This window comes from Cyprinodon variegatus, unplaced genomic scaffold (genome assembly GCF_000732505.1).
Source record: "Cyprinodon variegatus isolate N-32 unplaced genomic scaffold, C_variegatus-1.0 Scaffold991, whole genome shotgun sequence".
Taxonomy (NCBI): domain Eukaryota; kingdom Metazoa; phylum Chordata; class Actinopteri; order Cyprinodontiformes; family Cyprinodontidae; genus Cyprinodon; species Cyprinodon variegatus.
Window position 1 is genome coordinate 234,244 of NW_015151444.1, and position 20,545 is coordinate 254,788.

At 38.1% G+C, this 20,545-nt stretch overlaps 2 protein-coding genes across 5 annotated transcripts in view; both read left to right on the forward strand.

Annotated features, from left to right (window-relative positions):
• tfdp1 (transcription factor Dp-1) overlaps positions 1–12,791 on the forward strand; it is an 18,326-nt gene extending 5,535 nt beyond the window's left edge. For all 4 annotated transcript variants that reach the window (XM_015399149.1, XM_015399150.1, XM_015399152.1 and 1 more), the window contains exons 3-12: positions 1,915–1,981; positions 2,166–2,281; positions 5,326–5,447; positions 5,938–6,103; positions 6,205–6,351; positions 6,449–6,517; positions 9,925–10,076; positions 10,818–10,984; positions 11,760–11,835; positions 11,976–12,791. In XM_015399149.1, the coding sequence (XP_015254635.1) occupies positions 1,915–1,981; positions 2,166–2,281; positions 5,326–5,447; positions 5,938–6,103; positions 6,205–6,351; positions 6,449–6,517; positions 9,925–10,076; positions 10,818–10,984; positions 11,760–11,835; positions 11,976–12,114 (1,221 nt within the window). In that variant the 3' untranslated portion in view covers positions 12,115–12,791. The remainder of the gene's footprint in view (positions 1–1,914; positions 1,982–2,165; positions 2,282–5,325; positions 5,448–5,937; positions 6,104–6,204; positions 6,352–6,448; positions 6,518–9,924; positions 10,077–10,817; positions 10,985–11,759; positions 11,836–11,975) is intronic.
• Positions 12,792–17,657: 4,866 nt separating this feature from the next.
• Positions 17,658–20,545, forward strand: part of LOC107100598 (rhodopsin kinase-like) — a 4,852-nt gene continuing 1,964 nt past the window's right edge. The window contains exons 1-3 of the mRNA XM_015399141.1: positions 17,658–18,610; positions 19,613–19,740; positions 20,325–20,482. Coding sequence (XP_015254627.1) covers positions 17,912–18,610; positions 19,613–19,740; positions 20,325–20,482 — 985 coding nt within the window. The 5' untranslated portion in view covers positions 17,658–17,911. The remainder of the gene's footprint in view (positions 18,611–19,612; positions 19,741–20,324; positions 20,483–20,545) is intronic.

Consider the following 20,545-nt stretch of genomic DNA (forward strand, 5'->3'; position numbering starts at 1 on the left):
TAAAACCTGCAGGACAGGGGGCCTTGAGGACCGAGTTTGGGGATGCCTGAATTAGACTATTCTTATTTTTAGGTATGTAGGTGACCTTAAATATTCTGTTTATTTAAAGTCATAATTATTTTCTTTTTATGTATATTCTACATATACTAAACAGAACAAGTCTTTTAGTTTGGAACAGCCCAGATGAGGATTTCATGTTTTTGTAGGGCTCCATTTTGAGTTCATTTTTACACATCTTAGATTTATTTTTTTTTTAAATGCCACTATTCTACCACTCTGTATTCCCTGGAACATCCTAAAAAAGCAGATGTAAATCAGGAAGAGAAGCTTGTGAAGTCTGAGAGCGCCCTCCCACCTGTAAAGTACAATAGTGGCAGCATCATGTCCTTTTGATCCACTTAGTTACACGGAGGGCATCTTGAAATGAGAGAAATTATGTAAAGATGATCAAACCATTGTCTTGATATCAGAGAGGAAGTGTAATCTTGGGCTCAAACAGGCTATGGAAATGGAGAATGGCTCAAAACAGAGAACTACATTGGTTCGATTTCGTGTTCTGTACTGTGGAGTTGCTTTCACAAAACCCTGATCTCAGTCCAACAGGAAAGTGTGGCTATAGCTAAAGTGTATTAGCAAAGCGGGACTAACACCAGTTCCGTCATGAGGAAATGCCAGCAAAGTGCCATGAGAACACTGCCATCATTTAAAGCAAGTTATGTAGAATAAAGGTTAAAAAGTCTAATCACCAAATGCTGAGGAATGCAAAAATTTTAAATTGAAGAACAACAAAAGAGGCAGAAGGTCACTTGTTTTCTTTCCTCTATACATTATATGTACACTTAAACTGTTAACATGAAGACATATTAAAATTGTCCTTAAAATTGGTATATTCCTATATGGCCCTAAAGGCAATATTTAAACTGAAAAAAGAAAATAGTTGGTCAGAAATGTTGTCATGCTACGCTGCAGATCAAAACCTTAAGACCAGTTAAACAAAGGCAAGACTTTTTGTTTTGCTCTGTTTGATCCTAATGTTTTAAGGTAGAGACCCTTAATGTTAAAAGGAGAAATGGGAGCTTGAGAGGAACAAATATGTCTAAGTAGGGAATTAATTTGAAAACAATTTACCGGTAACCAGAATGGGCATTTCAACACATTGTCAAAAGTTTAATACTACAACTAAAAAAAAAACTCAACATGTTCAGTTGATCCCTTTCAGCACTGTATTTCAAGTGCTGAAGGCGACGTCATGAAGGGCTGTTGTCGTCTTCGAAGCTCTTCTCTTTGCAGACACTCTGATTGTTTCCGTGCTGCAGTCAGCACCAGTAATGACCTTTATTTTGGCCCAGAATCATCCTGCACAAGGACTGGCAGCCTTTTACATAATTCCTATAGTTTTAGTGCTACAAAATTGTTTTTTTCTGGGAGTCTGTCCCTAGATTTTTATTACCATAACCCTCAAGACCGCCTTACTGCATCTAACTTTGGACAGAGTAGAATGTGGTTACAGGTCCAGCTCATAATGAAGCTCAGCTCCATCCATCTCCAAAGTCAGGGATCATTTTGCCTTTGCCACCAGGAAGTTTTGACTGTGGAAATACTTGGCTAACTATGACATGGAATCCTTATTTTTATTTTTTTAAAGACGATTCCAGTTGAATTTTGTACAAATTACCTGCTTTAAAGTGTTTGTTTAATTCTCATTTGTCCTTCTAGCATTATGGAGCTCTACTTATTAGGATTGGATTGCAGTCTTAGTTTTGTTGCTGGTCTTTAGTTGTAATTCAGGACTGAATTTATTGGTGTATTCTAAGTTGTTTGACGCAGACCTGTTTCTATTTTGTTAAGGATCTGCTTCACTTATTCGCATATTTTTTTCTATATCCATAATTGTTTCTGTTTTTGTTTTTTCAGGCTGGTCTGATGGAAACAAATGGAGAGCTGAAAGTTTTCATCGATCAGAATCTTAGCCCTGGCAAAGGTATTCCCTAATGTTCGTTAATCTTTTAGTGTAGCAGTATATTTTTTTAGGCTAATCTCTTCCCCTGGTGTACTTCCATTTCTTTCCAGGTGTATGCCTTGCTGTTTACGAGTGAACAACAGGGGGCAATGGAGTTTCATTCAATAGCCCTCTTCATCACTGATCTTCCCTATGTCTTGTTTAGGTGTCCTGTCTCTGGTTACTGTCCAGCCTACAGCTGCTCCCAAACAGCTTCTACCCAAAACCCTCGGACCGTCTAACGTGAACGTTGCTACACACATGCAACATGTGCCACACATGGTGAGTGCACCTTAGGCCACCATAATAAACAATTACCACAGATTCATTTTTTTTCCCTACAGCTATTAAAACTTAGTTTGCTTGCAGTTCTTCATTTAATGTTGTGTAAGCCCCCCTATTATCATTGTGAGGTGACCGGGCAGAGGGTAGGTGCAGCCAGTTGATCCTAAGCCTATCAACTCTGCAGTCAGCAGGATTACACCCATCATCTCATTATGCTGAAGCAATGTATACACAACGGAAATCAGCTTAAATATTACATTAGCAAAGGAATAGATCACTTATCCTCTGGAGACTTCTTCGTGTTAATATTGGTGATGCTGTTATTTACCAAATGACAAAATATTTTTCGCCAAAAAGCAGACATTGGATCCATTTGGTTAAGTCTGTATATCATAGCAATAAAAAACCTCATTGAATTATAATTGTCTACATAGTAAAGCTGAGTATTGTTTACATCGAAGGGTCAGTCTGAGTTAAATCTCCCCCATAACCATTGACCCTCAGATGTAGCTTTTCTTTGCCCTGACATGAAGCTGACCTGAAATGTGCATCATGGTGATCCTGACTATCAGCTTGGTGAGATTCATCCAGGGCCCTATCATAGTCTAAAGTAACATAGCTTTTGCTGTAGAATCTGAAGTATCCGTAGTCATATCTGCAGTTTTACTAATATTTTAGATAGAACATAAAAATAGCTCTCATTGTAAATGTTAATTTCTCTGTTTGTCAGGGCCGTTGCAGGGTTTTTTTTCTTTCAGCATCTGATGCAATATTAATCAAATGGTTATGAAAAGTCATTATATGTTCAAATATGCTGAAGTTGAGAAATATGGGTTAAATTTCATTGAAAGCCCCTGTCACACCTCGACAATTTAGCCAGTATATGTCTGACGTCCCAGAATCTTCTAAAACGCTGGCATATGCTGAACTTTCTGTTTTTTTTTATTATTTTGAACGTAGACATAGAGTATTAATAACGAGTCCAGAAATTATGTCCGACAGCCTAACTTATGCATAACGCATGGCAGCATAATACCCACGATATGTCACAGGCCAGTGTGCTGAGGGGGGCAGCACACTGGCCTGTATTAAAAGATTTCTTTGATCGCCGTATTAACATAGCAGCTGTTTACCAACCTCCCCTATAAATAAAAAGAGAGTGGGTTTGCAGTTGCAGCAGATTCAGCTTTATGTCTGTTATGAAGTTTGTTGGTTGTAGCCTTCACCTTCTCACTCACCCTACAAGTGTGGTAAAATTGATGAAATCATGCTGATGTTGGAGGGCAGCTAGTATCTGTTCCCATCTCAGCCTTGCTAGATTCTCCATCTCATTAAATCTCTGAAGTCTGGTGGAAAACTGACTGTTTACTCCTGTGAAGCCCCTTGTATACCAAAGCGCTGCCAATACACCTTTAAACAATAGCTGTAAGTTAGAAACATGTTCATTGGTCGTCTGGAACACGTCAGATATGTTGATATGCGTTGTAGATAAGTTCTTTATAAGTTATGCACAAGTTACTCACAGGTTTGGAATAAGCTAGGAGCTGTGACTTTAGAGTAACTTACACTTAACGTCTGTCCACGGTCAGATGACTTACCTGTAACTTATGGCGCAAGTATGGCAACGCTGGCATACTTGACGTATGTCGATGTGCTAGCTTACTCATAGGGCTGGGCGATATAGAAAAAAAGCTTCTCGATTAAAAAAAAATGCATATTGATCGATATCGGTAATTATTGAAAAGATTTGAAACCATATTTTATGTGCAGCTCTGCCTGGACTTTTTATAATATTGCTAAATGATTTAATTTTAATAAAAAACACAAACACAGACTTCCAATTAAATATTTATTTAACCAACTTTTTTAACTATAACAGAATTGTTTTAAAGAAAAATAACTTAAGAGACCTGAGTTATGTTATTAAATACTGACAAAGAATAAACTAAAGTGACCAAAATAAATGGATCCCCCCCCACCACCGCTGCCCCCATTCTTCTAAGCTGAACCAGGTTCAGCTTAGTTTCCTGCTTTAACCTGAGTTATTACTTTGAAGTTTCTGGCCCCTCAGCATTTTTCTCTCAATTGTTAGAACTACGTGGGAAACTGCCCAGAACTTAATATATATATTTTCCCGAAATTCCCGAAGATTCCTCGGAGGAGAGCCGCATCGGGGCCTACACAGCTCGTACTCCTGCGGGTGTGAGCGGCTGAGATGATAAAAAAAAGTTGGTTGTGTTATCAGACTTCGTTTTCACTGGTTCCCTACACATTTTACAGATGACTGTGGTTTGTTTTTTGTCCGACTTGCCATGACCGAAATACTGCCAGACTGCCGAACTACAAAAACCCTTCTTTGGAATAATTTCCTCCGCCTCTCCTTGCTGCATCTTCATGTGCTCTGTGTTGTGGTTTGAGAGGGCGGCGCTTTGTGACGGCGTGTCTGGGTCCGCGATTGTGATTGGTTGGGAGGAAGCAGTGACTAGCATAAACCTACATGATAGGCTACAATGAGAAGGAAGGAAAACTGCGTTTCTTTTTTATCGAACTTTTATCGAGCCTATTTTTTTCTATTGCGCCACACGTCTATCGATCGATATATATCGTTATTGAATTATCGCCCAGCCCTACTTACTCATAACTTATACAAAACTGACCCATAAGTTATCCAACGTATGCCAACGTTTTTGCAAGATATGTTTTGTACATCGAGCATATGCTGGCTAAATCGTCATGGTGTGATGGGGGCTTAAGCAGTTGTTTAAAGCCCAGCTCTAATTCAAACTTTGGAATGTTTCTAAACACCCATATAACATTTGATCTTATATTTAGATGCTTTAAAGACTAACCGCAAGACAGAGACGTGGTTAAAGGTCTCTTCTTAGGTCAGCAGAGCGAACCAGATTCCCTTAGAGTTGCAGGAGCCCAATATTTTCCTGAAACCCCGTTAAATATGGTGCATGTTTAATATCGGATTAGGAAAAGCTCATACAATGACTGGTCATTCTGATTTATTGTCTCTGCTTACCTCTCCATCGTAGGTGATTGGAACACCGCAAAGGCCGACGGTATCAAACACGATTTTAGTTAACAGTCCACACACGCCAAGTTCCCAGTTCCTAACTCAGAGTCAGCCCGCTGATGCCTCGCCCTGGTCATCAGGGTAAGTTCCTGGAAAGTTGAACTAAAACCATGTGGATAATGATGCCTTTGCTTTCATTAGATACAAGGACAACCCTGAGTGTATTTTATTGTGATTTTATCCCAAAGCCCAATACATAATGTGGAATGAAAAGGTTTTTTAAAATGCATAAAATCACAAATAAAATCGAAAAAGTTTACTCTGTGAGCAGCTGCATGTCATTTGGGCTACGCCTGCACCAGATCCTCCTCATCTGGTCTCAATGATACTGTTTGTTCATTGATGATATTTAACAGACCTTTAAGTCCCTGACATACCAGGAGTTATATATTATTGAGATTAGGCTGGATTCTTATTCTCATTATTTTTCTGTAAAATATTTTCTCCGTTTAACAACTAGGCACTCAATTGTTTTGATTTTTTTCATTATGTTTGTGGATTGTGAAACAGTTCTAATATTCTACCAAGTAGTTTGACTCTATAGTGACATGTTGATGACTTCTGTTGCCAGAAAACGGGGTAAGAAAGGGGAGAAGAATGGGAAGGGCCTGAGGCATTTCTCTATGAAGGTGTGTGAGAAGGTGCAGAAGAAAGGAGTCACCACCTACAACGAAGTGGCGGATGAACTGGTGGCAGAATTCAGCTCTTCAGACAACCACATGTCTCCTAACGACTCGGTGAGCGTTTGAGCTTGGAGATGTTCCCAATGTGGCGTACAGAAGGTTTGAAAGCTGGCCATTTTTATTAGTAAACAAGAAATGTTCTGCTTTGTTTACAGCATGTGTACGACCAAAAGAACATACGGCGGCGTGTTTATGACGCGCTCAATGTGCTCATGGCCATGAACATAATCTCCAAAGAGAAGAAGGAAATCAAATGGATCGGCTTGCCCACCAACTCTGCACAGGAGTGCCAAAACCTGGAGGTAAAGATGCAGACGAGACTTTTTCCATCTTGGCGTCTCAATAAATGTATTTTTCCCCGCGGTTAACTATCAAACTTTTCTTTCTGTTATTCTTCAGGTGGAGAGACAGAGGCGACTTGAGAGGATTAAGCAGAAACAATCACAGCTTCAGGAGCTCATACTGCAGGTGAATCTGGTTCTTCTCCTAAAGCTGTTGTTTCTTTCAGATATAACCTTCTCTGGCATTAAATAAGATTTTTTTTCCCCTCTTTAACTGATAACAGTAAATTCAAAAAGCATTTTTTAAGAACATATTTATTTTTTTTTATAAGTTAAAAAGAAGTGGTGCAATGATGATCATCAATTTGTTGACTATTTCGGTTCATTTAGAACGATTTGATTAAATCCAGTTTAGTGACATGAATTCGATTCAGTAAATCATTAGCCAAAAATGTAACCAGTGAGCCTGTGAAATTAATACCTGCATACTGGAGTTCTAGAGTTTTGTTGTTTCGTTTAAGGAAACTTGAGTATAAAGAATATAAATGTTTTACTTGAAAATATTAAAACTTTAACCCGAAAGTAAAGTGCAAGCAACCCTTCAGGGAATCAAAAGTAGACTCACTCTCTGCTTTCACTGCTGTTGTTCAACATAAACGTGAAAAAGGAGCAGCGCATGAAACGAACGCAACACACGTGAATTGAACCGAGACAGTCGAACGGAATGGTTCGGACGATTTTCATGAACCGTTCCATCCCTAGCTTATAGTATTAAATAATTTATGTTAGCAGAAAGACAGCTGCCAGGTTATAATTGTGTAATTAGATATTTTACTGATAAAGAGCAGCAGGAATTCACACTGTGTCACAAACCTCAGAACACTGTGCAAAATGTGAATGCTTTAATTTTAACAAAAATGTATGTCTAAAAGGTGTAACGTTTCCTTTCCTCCAAAGCAGGACGCATCTCGCAACCAACAAGATTTCTGTTTTTATTTTAAGTAGGCCAAATCACTTAAAGCTACAGTGTGTAATAATTAGAGGGATATACAGTCAGAAATGTAATATATTATACATAACTATGTTATTTATCATCATCTACGAGCTCAGCCTCTTAACCTTAATATTTGCGTTGCCTTAGAATTCGTTATTTATAATTACATAGGAGCGGGTCTCGCAGCCATGGAGGCAGACATCTTTGCGCTACGGCAAGCGCAGAGGCAACAAACTAGCGATTGCGAGATCGCCCATTGCAATAACATGCTGCGTGATGATGCTGTTACTCTCCAGTATACTTATTCAGCAACGTCCCTGACGTTTCACAGGTAAATGATTCAGTAATTTTCTGTAAAATAATTTTCTGCATATATACCTCGGTTACTTCTCTCCGGCTCCTTTGGAGATCTTCAAGCCTTTCCTCCTCTGCTCTAGTCACCCCGCTGGCACCTCTCCCTTGCCTGGCCCTGGCTGCACGCCCACCCCGGCCTCTCTGCCCTCGTCCTCTCCCTCTTCCTCACCTTGTAACCCCCGTGCCACAAACAAGACTTGTACTCTAAACGTGGAATATATATTCTTCCAGCGAACACAATCTCGCTGTTAAACTAATGACTACAATTACTTCGTCTGTTTATATCACCATGCAAAGCAGCTCACCAAAACGTCACAACGATGTAGAAAAAATAACGGGTATATTTATTATCTTAAGTCTACATGAAATCTATACCCTACACAGACTAATGAAATACTATCTATGTAAACAAACCTCATCACTTGTGAAGGTAGGTGATGCAGACGTCGTGGAAGACATTTTGTCCCGTAACGCTCGCCGTACTGTTGGGGGGGGAGAAGCGGTGGGGGGGAGATGTTCATGTTGCTGCGGTCTGCAGTCTGGACGTTAGATGTCGCTGAAAATTACACACTGTAGCTTTAAATTAAAAGTAAACTAAAGGAAATGGCTGCTGTAATCTCTTATTCTTTTAATAAGCTATGTAACTTTGTATGATCCCGGGTTTAAAAAAAAAAAATTTATATTGATATGTGGCCTCAGCAAGCACCTGCAGCAAGCCTCTGATATTGCTCACAGTGGTCCTCTGTTAAATCAGGGGACTTGTGTATATGTCGACATGAAAAATTAGAGGGACCACTGATGTTAGCCTTATAATAGAAAATGGCCACGTGTATTTTCCTGTCAGATGATCAACATGATCTGGCTGCAGTTCTTTGCATATGTTGTTTTTCTTTCTGTCTAAACATCCTGGTGAGCTTTGTGCAGAGCTGCTGGTCAGCTCTCCAGAAAGGAGGACGTTACCTTGATGCAGCTGCACCATTACTGTTGATTGTTAATTATCGTTAGTAATCTCAAGCTCTGTGACTCATCATCCATCTAGCAAGTTGCTTTGAAGTCTGCGCTGCTTTTCATGATGTCACAGATGGGCAGCGCCTTAAGGCAACTGCCTAACCGAAAGAATGCGCCTAACGGCAGCGTTCTTTGACACGCATGGCCTCAGTCAATCGTTTCCTGATAAACGGTTTGTACTGAAACTGAAATCTCAATTACAATGCAAATTATAGTAAACAATAAAGGTGTATTGATTTACTGAGACAGATGAATTTAATCGAGTCTCGTTTAGTGCCTCTATCATTAAAAAAGCTTACCGTACATAAAACGCATTTAAAAAAAATAAAAGTAAAACACTTCTTCAGTGTTATATCCTAATATCAATAATATCGCTTAATTACCTTTTAAAACAGTTTGACACTGGTTCATCCAATTTTGTTTATTGTATTTTTACAGGAATGAAAATTGATTGAACGATTAAACAAACAATTGTTACACCCCTAGTAAAAAGCTATTTAAATGTAACCATGCCCTATGTATGAATCCTATAAATGAATCCTCCTCACTGGTTTATAGATGAAGGTTTTTTGGTCAATGAATTCCATGTCAATAGCCATACACCTTAAATCTAAACTTGTTGAATCAATTTTACTTAAAGAGTTAATTAAATGGATCTTCTCCGTTTACATAAAGTAGGCTAGAAAACTTAAAAAGCAAAGTGTCTTTTAAGAGAGGTGAAAGGCTTAAGGTCTCCCAGTACGAACATAGACTATTGGGGAACTTTGTCCACTGAGATTCACGAGTGTAATTTAGTTCTATAAACCAGGATGTTACGGAAAACCTTAAAGACTCAAATCCTTATTTTGCACAACAAAAAGTCCACCTCTGAATAACTTTTTAATGTTTTGGAGTGGTTTAGTCCAAGACCTGTGACATTAAACAGGCCTTTCACTAAGAGTAAAACTCAGTAAAGAAGAATGGGCAAAGATTCCTCAAATCCAGTAAAAAAAGCCCTTTCTAAACTCAATTCTAGCTCAAGGAGAGTTCGTACAACTAGTTATGTCTAACTTTAATATTTCAGGTTTAAATATATCTAAAAGCTTACAATATGCAACCTACAGAGCATTGAGAGGAAAGTTGTTACTTAAATTTAGGAGTAGAGCTGGTACGACATCTTTTACTCTGATGTAAAATCTGATGCTGAATATTAAAATGTCTGGTAGCTGCTTAACAGTTCATGGTTTGTGTGTTTACAGCAAATAGCCTTTAAGAACCTTGTAAAGAGGAATAAAGAGACAGAGCAGCAAGCAAACAGACCCCCGCCTCCAAACTCCATCATCCACCTTCCATTTATTATCGTTAACACCAGCAAGAAGACGGTCATCGACTGCAGCATCTCAAACGACAAGTATGTGACCTTCAGCTCTTCTATGTTTTAAATTAGACCTCAGGTAGACGAGAGAAAACATGGCATTAGCACATTTTAATAGGGACTGCAGACGATGGGTGGTCTTCCAACCCAACAATGATCGAAGGAACACAAACTGAGATTATGAGGAGATTATGAGAATTGTACAAGAAGGCTTCAAGCTTGTAAGGTGTTCAAGAGGAGCTGAAGGAGCAAGAGTTTTTTTTGCTTTTCATAGAAAAAGCTACTACCTTTGCGTTAAGCTCAAATAACACATAATGGTTTCATAGATTAGTGCTTTAAGGAAGGGTCAAAAGCTAAAAAGTATCCAGTAACTTTGATAAGTTCTTGATTAAAATTGTACGCATTACTACAAAAGATAAAAATGTATAGTTTTCAATAAGTTTATGAGAAGTTGGAAAAGTTTCCACCACATTTAGTAAGGTTGTTAATCATCAAAGGGTTTTAGTAATAAGGGGGTAATAAGACTTTTGCAGGGCGCTGAATGTGTTTAAGCAAAGCTGTCCTGATTTATTAGCCTTAAACCCTTGGTTGCTAGGACAGGCGCTGGCTTTGGAAACTATGCCTGTTATTTGTTGTCCCCATTTTAAAATTAGTGGAACAGCATCGTCACACATTCTGATGCATCTCACCTAATTCCAGTCTTTTCCAAAACTAACTTTCTTTCAAATGAAGCCTCTGGAATCTTAACTATGTCTTTGTCCTGCTCCTCATCTCCAGGTTCGAGTATCTGTTCAACTTTGACAGCATGTTTGAGATCCATGACGACATCGAGGTGCTAAAACGTATGGGCATGGCCTGTGGTTTGGAGGTGGGGAAGTGCTCTCCAGAGAATCTGAAAATTGCACGGAGCCTGGTTCCAAAAGCCCTGGAACCCTACGTTATAGGTAAATACTTCATGATTTCTCAGTGGAGACGTTATTTCTAACATTTCCTGTGCGCAAATAATGGTGTTGCAGGGACACCTGCAAAAAAACATCTCCATGGCTACGTTCACACGGCAGGCCTTGGTGCTTAATTCCGATTTTATTTTCTGAAATCCAATTATTTTGTGTGTAGTTGCTCACATACAAGTCATATCCGACTTGTATGTGTGATATCCTGTGTGAACTGCATTCATACAACAAGTGTCCTGCATGCGCAGTAGGGGACGCAATGACGTCACAAGCGAGCATGCTCTGTGTTTAGCAAACAAAGATAGTAAAGCTGGAGCACATCTAGCGATATTTCCCAACCTCAGCCAGTGCATTAAAGAACACAAACTTTTAAGGTGGTTGAAAATAAAGACTGCTTTCCGCATTATCGTCCGTCATGGTGGTTGTTCTTTACATTTCTGCTTAGCAAGACGTAGTATAGTGATCTTTGTCGAGTATTAATGGCGTTCAGGACCATATAGCCAAGGTAAGCTGGGGTCGCATTGGAAAGAATTGGATCTGTGTTTTTCTGACTGTGATGAAAAGGGCAAAAAAATCAGATTTGGGTAAATTCAGCCTGCTGTTTGAATGTAGCCTATTTAAATTAAACAGTTTGACCTTTTTGAAGGGATTAATGGAGAAACTACTCCCCTTTCACACCAAGTTGTATAAATCTTAGGGGGACCTGTTATTTAAAGTAGTGAATACAATTTATTTATTAACTGCTTTCCCCCCCCTTATTTCTTAGAAATGGCGAAAGGACCCATCAGCAATGTCTACATAACTGGAGGCTCTTCAGCTAATGGAGCTCGTTACACTGCAAGGTGAGTCTTAGCTGTCATGTCATCTAATTGGCATCAAATCTAATTTTTCTCATCTTTTTTTTTTCTTGAAATTAATCCAGCTTTATTTTAATGAAAGACTTCATTTAGTTTTTGTTTTTTTCCTTTCGACCGTTTTCTAGTGACGGCTGCACCGATGGCACCATGGCATCCAGCTCAAATGACTCTCACTACAGCGGCTCTCGCGTTGAGACCCCAGTTTCTTACATGGGGGACGACGACGATGAGGACGAGTACGAGGAAAACGACGACGAAGACTAACTCGCCCACAGCTCGCCACTCCAACGAGCACAGTCCTTCAAAACCACAGTCATCATGGGAGTTGAACCCCACCCTTTTTGTGTGCGCTTCTTGAACCCCTCTGTCCCATGCCTGTATTTCTGTCTGGCTTTCTCAGGGCTGTAGATGAATATTGAACAAGCAGAGGCGGCGTTTGCACCCGTAAAGCTCTGCTCCTGAATCACGTGCACCTGCAGCACAGCTCTGGGGGAGGTGTGATCCAAGGGAACTGTAGTTGTTTTCTGACTCGTCCACCCGAAATCTTTGTATGTCTAACCCTCTTTTTAATAAGCCATCCCTCTATAAAAACACACTGCTGTTGGAGAATGTAAAATGTTTGAGTAGTTACTCCTTATTTTTATTTTTTTTTTGCGATTAACCTTTGGCAGACAGACATTATGATCAAAATGTTTCCTAGTCTGCCTTAACATGCTGTGTTTAGTACCCCACAGCGGGTCTTTAACGCCGTCCCTGACTGGGACTCCATCCGACCCGTCTGTACATTTTTTGTGTTCTGCACAGTGACTTCAGATAGTTTCCCATCAAGTTGGGTTGGCTTCCTCTTGTTCTGTAGGCAGCTGCTTTTTGATCCTGATTGCTAGTTTTGTTTTGTATCTGTCGTTTGTTTTTGTATTCCTGGAGTTGAGGATTTTTTTTTTTTCACCACCGCCCTGTTAATGCCTTGGTAGTGTTTACAAGAAATGGCAGCAGCGAGGTAAAGACTCATAACCCAGGCTCCTGATAGGTAAATAAGCTTTGTTTGTTAATTAAATATATAAATCCTACAAAGATTGTAGCTTATAGTATCCTGTAGAGGCCAGTGGTTAAGATAGACCTTCAGAAATTATTGATGTAACACAATGTGTGGTTGTACGGATCTTTGTGTATTCCCTTCAAAGATCCCCCTTTTAAAACTGAGCAACACATGTACTGACTCTTCCAAATACCTTTTTCTGTAATCTAATATAAGTTTGCAAATTAAAATATAGATTGTTTTAATAAGTTTGCATCAACTATTTTGTTAACCGAGGTTAAAGACGAATGTGACTATTGAAGATGAGCTGCTTGGCTTCAGTGGATTCATTCAACATGCTGCATCATGCGCCCTAATTTAAAATACTGACCAAATACTGTTTTTAACAGGTTTTATTCCAATTTTTATGAATTAAAATTTTGTATTCATATTTCATTTCGGTACACATTTTTTTTTTTTTTTTGCACCTATTTGTTTAAGCTATGGTGTATAAAAAACAAAACTGATGACAAGTCTTATAAAACATGAAAAACGGGATTCTTTACGGAATCAAGACTGACTAAATATTTAATGAAATCATAGCGAAGCCAATGGAATGCATCATTTTATATACGGTCGGATACGAAGCTGCAAGGTTTCTGCCACAGTTTTATTTGCCTTTTTTATTAAACTAAGATTGATGAACAATGGCTTGGATAATGTGCAACATTGCTGCATATAGAGCTGTTTTAAAGAAGCAGGAGAAATGTAGATGGGCTCATGCATTTTCGTGCAGTTTTAAAACAAAATCTGATGGATTGTTTTAACCCTGATTTTCATTTATTTCAGATTGAATCGAATAATTACAAGGCATTTTTAAATATAAGGGAGAAAATGCTATTCAACCTAGCCTTTGCATTTTTATTGAAAATCTGAGATGAAAACTTCAAACCAAGGCAGCTATAACTGTAAAATCTAATAGTTTATGTAAAGCTGATTTAAAATTAAATGGGTTTAAAATTAACAGTGGTCGATGTTCAGGTCTAGAAAGTCTTCAAAAACGTTCACACTCCAATTAAAATTGTGAAACTGATCAACCTTTGAAAGGATTGCCAGTTTACCAATGTCCAAGAGGACACACAGACAAAACGACAACATTTAAATCAATGCAGGGTTCAGATCCTCCATGTTGAGGTCTCTGTTGGAGTTAAAAATATTTTATGTCCAACATTGACCTAAAACCTACATTTTTGATTAAATATTCCAATGACATTGTTTTTTTTTTTGGTCTGCTAATACAAATTGAGAAGTGGACTCATGGTAATAAGTTGTTCTGGGATTAGGACAGGATATTCTAAAGAAGAGACTAAAAAAAATAGTCCTAAGTGATATCAAGGGCTGAAATTGTTGAAATAGTCTGAGGAAACAAATAAATATTTTCTTAATTATCTTAAAATCCATGGTTAACCGTGCTGTCACGTTACTGGAACTACTTTTTCTCCACTCTTGTTATACCAACTTTTTCTCATAGGAGGCTCTGTGACAGTAGTGACACTGCACTGGAAAAAATCTAAATCTGGATAAGTCATTTTTTCTTAAAATATGTACATTTGAAATGAAAAAGAAATGTTTCCAATGAAACAAGACAATCTACCTTTAAAATAAGAAACACAATTGCATTGTCTTATTTCAAGTGCATTTTATCTAAATACCATATTAAGAGCAAAAATACTCATTCCATATGTGAATATTTTCATTTACCTTCTCAAATTAAGGCTGAATAAACTTCATTTGAGAAATTTTTACTTATTTCTAGATCGTTTTTCCAGTGTGTTTCTTTTCAGCTACAGACTAGGAACTTTTCAAAGATGTCCAAAAACTTGAGCTATCCCTTAGGAGACTGGAATTTTACAAAATATTTGTTAGAACAATGATTAGGTACATGTTGAAAGGACATTCAAGACAAAAGTAAAGTTTTGGAATGGCCTAGTCAAAGCCCAGACTTAAATCCAAGTGAAATGCTGTGGTATGTCCTCAAACACGCTTTCAACATTTCGACATTTTATACCAACCATGCTTTAGTGTTGATTTTTTAGGACTCTGACCAACAAACATTAAAATAAACTTTATATTGTGCTTATTATACAATTCTAATAAATGAAATCGATCAATTGGAGGTCTTTTAACAATTTAAGTTTGAACAGGTTTTGTGTTCTTTTATAGTTCACAAGAGCTCTCTGAAAAAAAGTAGGAAATGTAAAATTAAGGAAATAAATGTCATCTATGCAAATTAAGTATCTACAAAATTCAATATATTTAATCACCAAAAGGAAAGAAAAACTCAAGTTTCCTTTGCAGCCATGAAGAGATGGTAAAAGTTATGTATTTCCATAATTCCATAATCCTGATCTGGAAGAAAGATGCTTTTTACAGCTTTTATTTTGTTAAAAGCATAATATATGCCATTGTTTTCCTATCGTATTATTTTTAATTTGATATGTCTATCTAAAATTTGCCAATCACATCTTGATTTAAAATTAAAATATAGATGAAATCAAGAAAAGTCTGAAAAGTATAGTTTAAAATAAAAAGTGCTTTCACATTGCTATACGCTTTGTTTCCTTTTAAAGAGAGATCCTAGTGCTAATATTTTAGCTTTAAAAGAAATAATGTAAATGAACTAGATGTCTGCAGGTCAGCTGGAGGCCAAAATAAACATAAAAAGACTTAATGAGGTTTACTGGCCAATAAAGTCTGAAGTAAAATATATATATATATTTTTTTCATATTTTGTTTTCTACATCATATATTCCCATGATCTGAGACTTCAAAATTAAAATTCCCAAAGGATGGGGCCACTTCGGCAAAGTAAAGAACAGCATAGAAGCTCTGCTATGTCCTTTTTATATAATCTTGCATCTTAATAATAATAAAGGTATGTTGAGTTGCTCTGTTATAGAATAAGTTTTGAAGTAAAACGACCTCACCTTTTCAAATAAAAAGCCTGTGATTTTACAGATATTTTCATATTTTATAATGTAACTAACATCATGGCAGTTTAATAGTACTTAACCAGTACTTTTTTTTTAAGACAGTTCTTGTACAGGTGTGTTTTGCTGAAGAAGGGTATCTCTGCAGTGTAATGCATCAACCTCTGTCTTACACCATGCACATGGTGTGTTCTGTATCTTTGTTTTTTTCACAATCCTATACTTCATATCGAGACCATGAAGTGACATTTTCATGTCATCTAACCTGAGCACACCCCATCAAATGTTTGTTGTATGACATAAAGCTTAAAATTCTAAAAGTAGCTTTTATTGTCATGCATTTGGCGCAATGTATTATTATTATTATGTATTATATTCTAAATCAAAAAATTAAAAAAAGGTACAGATTTTTTAGTCACCTTCACATAAAACAAACAAAGTAAAAATGTCGCGCTGTTCAACCAAATAGCAGCCCGCATTATTCTACGCTAGCGGAAGTTTTCACTGGATAAAATGCAAAGTCTGCAGGATTTATCAATTCTGTGAATCAATGAAACAATATTTAGACTTTTTCACTTAAATACTTGAAATTTTCATTGCATCGAATCTACCAAAGTCTTAGCCCTGGGAGCAGGAGGGTTTAATAATTCCTCTGCATTTCTTAGTTCTGCCTCAAAGACTGCATTTTTTATGTCAGCTCACGAGTTTTTACTCAGATTAAGGTCCGGGAATTAGGCTGACGACTCCATAAGTCAGAGTTTGTTAATAAGAAACATAGATGCTTCTGGCTGGCTGGTGTGTTTGAGGAAACACCCGTTTCAAGTGTATCCCCTCTTCTGCATAAAGGAACATCATCTCTTAATGTATTTTGAAGTATTTTATCCAACCAAAGTGCTCCATTGTGTGTAACATAATGACAAAAAAAGAATAATATTACGGGTCGTCTAACAACCTGCCTGAAGTCTTTGATAAAAAAGAACAAAGTTTACAGAATGTTTCTCCATTAGTTTACAGAATGTTTCTCCATTTCTTTTTAGATCAGCCGATATGTTCTGTGGCACATTTAACCCTCTGGCTTCTTTTCGTTAGAATTAGCTTTTAATTGTCAGTGTTAAGTTCTGAGTTGCAGAGGCCGTAATGTTAACTCTAACAAAAAGAGCAATAGGGGCTGTTAGTATTTTGAAAACAACTGTAATTTTAGGGAGATTGATTAGTGGTAACAGATATGTTTATTGTTTAATAGCTAAACTTTGGTTTAATCCTCATTACAACTTCTTTCATGTCAGTTATTATTTTTTTTAAGTTTTTATGGTATAGTTGCTTGTTTTTATAGACAGTAGGCTGACAGGAAAATATGAGAGAGGCAGAAAGACATGCGGGAAAGGACCACAGACCAGATTCAAACCCAGGTCGCCTGTGTCGAGGACTAAGGCCTCCGTACATGGATCATGTGCGCTAACCACTGCACCGCCAAATGTCAGTTATTTCTAACATTAAAACCAATGTAACCCTTTTGCACCTTGTCAGAGTGAAGGACTGCTCTGTCTTGGTTGATTCATTTAATTTATCATTTTATATCAGCTGCAGATTATTCTGCTTTGCGTTTTGTTTTTTCCCCTCACAGTATGACAAACGCTAGTAAAAATCTATTCTCTCTCACATTTCTTTTCTTTTAAGTGAAGCAGAATGAGTTTAGTCTTTTTGTACCAGTTGTCTCCTGCACACAGTTCTGGAGTTGTAGTGTTCCAGTAGGTGCTTGCATACTTTGTCTGGGGCATTGGGGTGTTAATGGATTACTGAAAGGTGTTGACTCAGGTGTGTGTGTTCCTGTGTGTGTATATGTGTGTGGTGCCGTCTTCAAAGTGTGCTGCAGTCTTCTCCAGTTGCATTTTCTCCCTCATGCTCCCTCGGTCACTCCTCTGTCTCCCTTCTCCTCGCTCCTTTCCCCCCTTTTCCATCCTAATTTCTTAAAGAGTAAATAGAAGCATTTGTCATTGCCTGTTTCGTCTTTGCAATGTCTTCCCTCAATTTCGCCTAACACTCACCTGCTTTCATCATGGATATTGGAGGACTGACCACTGTGGTAGCAAATTCTGCGTACATCAACGCACGTGGAAGCATTGATGGTTCCAACCCTGCAACAGCTCGGGATAAGAAGTACCATGCTCGCCTCAAATTGCCCCACATAACCGTTTGCGAGGGCCTGAGGGACACCCTAGATTTGGCCTTTGACTCGGTCTGTGTGGAACAGCCGATCGGTAAACGCCTCTTCAGGGAATTCTTGGAAGCGAACAAAGAGTATCATGGCGCTTCTCGTTTGTGGAAAGACATCGAGGGATATGACCTGGCAGAGGACTCCGACAGAGGAAAGAAAGCCTCCAAGATCGTCCAGAGGTACATGGACCCCTCTGCCAAACACTTCTGCCCGTACCTTCCTGAGGACGTCATGGCCAAGGTGAAGGAAAACCTGGAAGCTGTAGGGGATGATTTGTTCTCTGAATCTCTGGCCAAAACCCTGGAATACCTGCGAGAAGCTCCTTACACCTTCTTTCTGGAGAGCATGTACCTGAAAAGGTTCTTGCAGTGGAAGTGGCTGGAGATGCAGCCCATGGATGCTGACTGGTTCCTGGACTTCCGTGTGCTGGGGAAAGGAGGGTTTGGGGAAGTTTCTGCCTGTCAGATGAAGGCCACCGGGAAACTTTATGCATGTAAGAAACTCAACAAGAAGAGGCTGAAGAAGAGGAAAGGCTATGAGGTAAAAGCCCAAAGTCCATTTGTTTTTTTCCCCTAAGTGTTTTTCCTAGCTGCACTGAAACCAAAAACACAGATATGTAGACTTGTTTAGGAAAACATTTATCATGTATTCTCTGTTGATGATGCTACCAATGGTTCAGAACTGCTACTGTCTGTTAGTACAGAAACACAACATTGCAAAATCATTGCTGAAAATGTACAATCTGTTCACTTTCATTCTCATCATCTCCAAGTCTGCACCTCTCAGTATGTGGCTGATCTCTAGGAAACCAGTCATTAACAGTTTAAATGCATAACCACTATTATGTTGCAGCCTACCAAATATCACATCCCAGAACTCTCTCCTGACTGGGACATTACAGACACTGATTGAATGATAGTTATTGCGATTTGATATATTTTGCTGTGTGCAAAGGGCATCAAGTTCAGCAGAGTGCATACTTATGACTATTTTGTAGCTAAGCAAACATTAGATTAGTTTTTTTTTAATAGATATTAATGTGAGAGATCACTTAAGTCTACTGCTCTCACGTAGAAGACAGTGTTTTTTTTTTTATTTCAGTGCTTAAAATGCTTTATTGCATATATTTATCAATGGGTTTCTTGTCTACTTTATTGATACACAGGGGTCTGAATAATAAGTATTGTGTTGGCTTTATGCATTAGTAAAAGTGTTGGCCAAGCTGCACTAGTGCTAATCATCTTTGTCCCTGCCTCAGTCTCGTTTGGCTTTAGCCTGCAGAATTAAACACTGAGACAGGGATAGAGTGATTACAAGGGGCTTTGCTGAAAAGCTCCTCTGAAGGGAACTCCTTGCACAGTTATATCATGCCCTTGACTTGTCTGAGGTCATCTTGTGAAATGTAGCTCCCACATCCTCCCCGAAAACTACCGTACATGGACCATTAAACTAATGCACAAAGCTCTCTTGTAATTTCTGTTTTTCAATGTCACTTATGTCATTTTTAAAACTTCGTCATGTTTTTTTTTTTTTCCCCTGTAGGGAGCGATGGTGGAGAAGAGAATTCTGGAGAAAGTCCACAGTCGCTTTATTGTCTCCTTGGCTTATGCCTTCCAGACAAAAGATGAGCTTTGTCTGGTCATGACCATCATGAATGGAGGAGACCTCAAGTAAATTCACATTACAAAACCACAGAGAAACTGTTTTTTTAAGGCTTATTCTTCATCATATTAGCTTTGAGCATGAAGATAACTGATCTGAGAGGTTTGAACTGAAGGGAGCTGAGGGGTCTGGCAGACTTTCAGCGATTATCTCAAAGTCTGCGTCGCAGATCTTAATGGTGGATAAAACTCTGCCATTCAAATGAAGGATCTCAGCAACATTCATTTACAGCAGGAAGGCTCAAGTTCAGAATCAGTTGACCGCAAAGGAATGCTTTGAATGCTATTAAGATAAAACAATGAATCTATTTTAAAGGAAAAGCATAGTCTTTGGGGTTCCTCTAACGCTCTGACCTCTTATCGTCATCGAAAGTTAAAATCAAGTTCACATCAGTATTTACTGAAAAATCTGACTTCTTAAAAATGTTTTTAAATTTATAGTTAATATTCTTGTTGAAGACTAACTTAAACCTTTAAAAACCAGAACAGAATAAGAATTATATTATTCGTATCTCTCATCCACATACAAAGCTCCAAATGTTTAGCAACATTCTTTAAATGAAACATGGAAATCTGTTGTTTTCTCTGCTCAGATACCACGTCTATCTGGTGGATGAGAACAACCCCGGGTTTGATGAGCCTAGAGCCTGTTTTTACATTGCTCAGATCATCCAGGGCATGGAGCACCTCCATCAGAAAAGAATCATCTACCGTGATCTCAAACCAGAAAATGTGCTGCTTGACAATGATGGTACATTTTTTTTAGTAAAACCTAAACAATTTTTTAAAATATATATATATATATATATATATA